We start from the raw sequence: 5,000 nt of genomic DNA on the forward strand, positions 1-5,000 counted from the left end.
TATATATATATATATATATATATATATATATATATATGTGTGTGTGTGTGTGTGTGTGTGTGTGTGTGTGTGTGTGTGTCTGTGTGTGTATGTGTGTGTGTGTGTGTGTGTGTGTGTGTGTGTGTGTGTATGTGTGTGTGTGTGTGTAATCATTAGTATTGCCTGTAGATCGTATGTTTATCCATTGTTTATATCATAACTCAATTGTATTTGCATATAGTGTGTGTGTGTGTATGTGTACACACACACACACACACATGCGCACACACACACTGAAGCAAGCGGACCGAGTTAGCAAGCTGACAAGACCATTCGTCACCAGAGCCATGGCGACAGGCGTGTCCTCTCACTACTATTCCTCCCAGCTCTTCAACTCGACGAAGTAGCTTCTCTCGTCCTCGACCGAGTCTTTGCCTTCCCTCAAAGACTTCCTCGGTGGTTAGAGTGACGAATGGACGAATGAATAGAGTTTGCAGAGGCATCGCTCTCCGCAAAGATGATCACCGGATATTCTCAGATGGATCTTTTGGTAATTTTCTTGTGCCGACACAGTCCTCGCCTCTTGGTTGTTTTGATGGTGTAGGTCTTGTATAGATTGTATTGGTGTTTTTTGAGTGTGTGTGTGTGTGTGTGTGTGTGTGTGTGTGTGTGTGTGTGTGTGTGTGTGTGTGTGTGTGTGTGTGTGTGTGTGTGTGTGTGTGTGTGTGTGTGTGTGTGTGTGTGTGTGTGTGTGTGTGTGTGTGTGTGTGTGTGTGCGTGCGCGCACGTGAATGTGTGTGTATGTGCATGTGTATGTGTGTAGGTAAACGGGTGTGTGTGTGTGTGTGCGTGTGTATGTGTTCAAATTTCACATCTGTAATATATTATTTCCTTGATTTCCTTTATCACATAATACACGAAAAAAAAACTCAGCAAAACAAGTATGAATACAGTAATATTCCTTCTTAAAGCGACAAAGAATCGGAGATTTTCGTAAAGGAAATATGCTTTTGTCTTGTACACAAAGTTATATCCAATTCCTGTCATTTTACCACCACAAATTTATACCAATATCAAAGAATAGACATAAAGATACATACATATCATCGTTTTCATCACTGAATACCCTCCCTCTTCAAGATAATCAAAGAAAAACGCGCAAAATAAGAAATCCAATTTGAATGCGGTAACAACTCGGTAATTTTCGAACATCTGTCGTGTTATTGTTTTCAAATGTAAATATTCAACTTTCCGTCAGAGTCTCTCCTTCCACTTCAATTATTCTCTTCTTGTTGTCTAGGAGGAGTCCAAGATTGATTCATTATGGCGAAATACTTAAGTAGAGCAAGTAAGTTTGATAGGATGGCTTGTTATTGTCTATTAATACGAGAAATTCCTTGGGAAAATATTTAATTTTTAATCTCGGGAGATTTTTGTTTTTTTTCGATAAGACTTTTAATATATATCCGAATGACTTGCCTTTTGATATCTAAGTAGATTTTGTTCCTATTCTTGGTAACAATTCTTTGAAATGAGTAAAGAATAGTAGGGTGTATTTTTATGGCACTCATTTTACAAACAGGCATTATTCTTAATAAATTATGTGTTCATTTGTTCTTTAATGTGATAGGAAGGAGTCTGGTGTTCATTTCTGTCATTGTTTATTGTGCATTTGATTTCTGTTTGTTATAGAAATTGTAGAATTAAGATTGTGAAATATCTCCCTTTGAGAAATTTTACTCATCTGCACAAATCTGTTGTTTATGAGATACTCCCTATACATGATACATAAATGAATAGATTTGTCTTACATTCCATATTTTGATTATAGATTTATATGGTCCCAATGGCCGTTTTACAATACCTTTTTTCTCTGTCATTTTCCTTTGCTTCAATTACCATTCCTTTACTCTTTCTCTCCCACCTTTTTTTCCTAGTATTGGTTTTAAATTCATGGGGAATGTTTGCTTAGAACCATTGGCCAAAGTCAAGTCAGCATAGTTGAATAACCCATGACTAATACAGAACAGGCTTAGGTCATTGTATTTGGTCTTGTAATTTCACATGCAATGACCTTTATTCTAAGATGAATTTTCTGTACAGACATACATATATTATTATTAATTTGCTATGTTGAAATCATTTGTACATTGTTAGTGGTTTGGATATATGATGGATACAAGATCTTGCTTGCATATCTTAGAACCTCATGTAATAAGCCTGTTTCACATTTCCAGAAGGTATTAATACCGCTTTAGACTTAGTAGAAGAAGCCCTGATTTCTTTGCAAGAGAAAGCAAAGCAACAGCCTCTTCCAGCAAGATCAGACACAGAATCTCATTGCATCAGAGACAGTCCCCAGCCGTCGACATCAGATGCACACCAAGGTTAATCATAATGATTTAATTATTTTATTACATTTGTAAAGTAATCAGAGTAAACAAAGGTGATTGTGTATTATTTGTGTTCAGTTAGTGGATTTTTAGAAATATGATTTCTTTTTTCATTTGATTTTTAGAAATATAATTTCTTTTTTCATTTTACAGAAACTTCCAAGAAAGTTAAAACAACAGGCGTGCTGATTAAACGGCAGCCGCGAAGCAGGTCAAGGGTGGGTAAGGTAATAGCATAACTGTATTGTAAGAGGGTCTTCTATTTGTGTTACACTAATAGAAGACTTAAGGACTTGTTCATCTACTTTCATTCAAATTTTCATCCACTTGTAATACTTTCAGAATATGATATATTTTGATTATATTTCTTCTTAAATCTCCAGGTTAATGCTGATACCCCTTCTTAAAGTCTTAAATATTGTAGCCTGTGTTGGAAGAGTGAAATTTTTAATCCGACCAGATCAGAAACTGCAAGTTAAGACAAGGTGTCTTAACTTTCACATTTGTTAACTCATTCAGTATCAAAGCACCTTCTTATTTTGAAATGTAAATTTCTACTTGTATCCTCTTGAGCATGAAGTGTGTTAAAAACAACATGAATCTTAAGTAGCTGTAACTTAGCTTATATTCTAGATGTTACAAGGTTACTAAAACCAATGCAGTGTTGAGTTTTTCCATTAGTCATTGGGAAAATTCAGCACATTCAATAGGCATTTAGATAGGAACACATAAGGATTATTCAAGCAGAAGGAAACATAATTTCACCAAGATCCTTGTCATGCTTAACGGATCGCTGTTAAGTGTCACAAGAAAAAGGTTTTATATCCCCCTTCTGTACCATTTTCTTTTCTCATCCTTTAGAACTTGAAAAGTGGGAGCATTCATCCTGGCAGTAAGAGAAGGGTTAAAGCAAAGAAAAAGCAAGACACATCTGTTCTTAGGGCAAATAATCCAAATGAGAATCTGTCAAGTAGTAGCGACGATACCCCAAGGAGGTTAAGATCACAACGGCCACGTTCTACTCAAGAGCCTTTTAGACCAAGGAGTAAAAGAGGTAATGAAAGCGATGCCCAGAGACTGCCATGTGATTCCACTCATCGCAGCATCATAGACAGTCCAAGTCATGACCATGGGCCTTCGCACAGGTTCTCAAAGAGACAAGTCAACAGAGGAAGCAGTCGCATGGCAGTAGAGACCTCCGAGGATGAGGTTTTGCCAGGCAGAAGGTACAAGTCCACCAGGAGGTCCAACTCAAGGGGGTCTCACAGCAAGCACCACTTGAGAGAAAGAGGTTCGTTTGAAGAGGAAGAAGAAAGCGATTCAGTAACCTCGCACAGAGAGCCGAGGAGGACAAACCCCCGAGAGATCATTACGTTAAGCTCTCGGGGAAATTCGACTCTACAAAGCACCAAGACAAAGAATCTAACAGCCAGATCAGCACCAGCTGGTACAGCAGTGAATAAACCAAGTCATCGCTATGCTCAGCCAACTCTTACATCAAGACTGAGGACAGAATTGCTGGAGCGCAGAGAAGCTGAAGAAAAGGAGAACTTGATACCTTTCATTCCCTCTGGATCAAAGGTAAATATGCAGAATCAATGATTGAATTATTTTGCGATGATTTCACACACCTCGAGTTGATAGTTATTGAAATCAGTATCCCTAATTCAACAAAATATGATTGTATGTTTAGTTTCATGTTTGATGTTGGGGTTTACTTTAAGAATAAGATTGAATGTTGAAAATGTAAATTCCTTTGGATGTATGGTGTAATTGGTACAGCTTTAGCTGATTTTTACACATGTATATATTGTCTTTTAATAATTCCCAGAACAAGAGTTTCCACCTTGGTGTGATAATCCAGAAGGAGTTGGGACGACTAAAGAACATTCCGCCAAAGGAATTAGAAAATGCTGTAAGTAAATCAATACATCAGATATTATTCAAATTAATTATATATTTTTTATTATAACAAGTAGAATATTTGCCTTATATGCTCTCACTTTTGCACCAAGTTTATGATTGATTTATATCAATGCACAGTAAAAAGGAAAAAGTCTTTGCGTGTGTTGATGAATCATTAAATGTTTTTATTTACTTAACGATTCCTATCCTTTTAGATGACTGCTCACCAAGCCAAACATGGTAACAAAGGTAGTACTTCCAGAGTGACAGAGGAGGCTGTTAAACTGGCGATGCAAAATATTGAAAAGGAAATTACAGCAGTCACGAAGCAGATCTCCAAGCAGTAGTCAAGCGAATCTTGTGCGTCTTTCATAGATGACTAAGACTGTGATAATGTGGGAACAACTTCTGCAGGAATGCATTTGAAAGCAAAGGACATTTGCATTTATAATGGCATGATGACTTATATTTTATACAGAGTTTACTATTACTGTTTTACCAGGAATCATGAAGATTGTCAAACAGTAGTTTAGTATTATAGAATTGTTTTTATAAATGATATAGGAATGCTGTTAAACATCTTGATTATCTGAATTGTCCTAATTTATTAGAAATAGAGTCTGTATGCTGTGATATTATATGTAGTCACTGTACTTAAATTTAGTTTGATATGAAAAAGGATTTTATATATATATATAATATTATATATATATATATATATAT

The 5,000-nt window shown here is 36.2% G+C and overlaps 1 protein-coding gene across 4 annotated transcripts; it reads left to right on the forward strand.

Annotated features, from left to right (window-relative positions):
• The first annotated feature begins 363 nt into the window (after nt 1–363).
• On the forward strand, nt 364–4,956 carry LOC122252784 (uncharacterized). 4 transcript variants are annotated; one of them, XM_043015451.2, is made up of 6 exons: nt 364–529; nt 2,217–2,366; nt 2,526–2,590; nt 3,234–3,953; nt 4,204–4,287; nt 4,493–4,956. In XM_043015451.2, the coding sequence occupies exons 1-6, from the start codon at nt 460–462 to the stop codon at nt 4,622–4,624; spliced, it is 1,221 nt and encodes a 406-aa protein (XP_042871385.2). In that variant the 5' UTR covers nt 364–459; the 3' UTR covers nt 4,625–4,956. The 4 variants fall into 4 exon arrangements, with proteins under 4 accessions (XP_042871385.2, XP_042871376.2, XP_042871393.2 ...); XM_043015442.2 differs by having other exon boundaries at nt 365–529; nt 2,526–2,599; XM_043015459.2 differs by lacking the exon at nt 364–529 and adding an exon at nt 1,198–1,327 and having other exon boundaries at nt 2,526–2,599.
• Nucleotides 4,957–5,000: the final 44 nt, after the last annotated feature.

The sequence above is a fragment of the Penaeus japonicus genome, unplaced genomic scaffold, assembly GCF_977035675.1.
Source record: "Penaeus japonicus unplaced genomic scaffold, GWHDUDI00000001_assembly GWHDUDI00000004, whole genome shotgun sequence".
Classification (NCBI taxonomy): domain Eukaryota; kingdom Metazoa; phylum Arthropoda; class Malacostraca; order Decapoda; family Penaeidae; genus Penaeus; species Penaeus japonicus.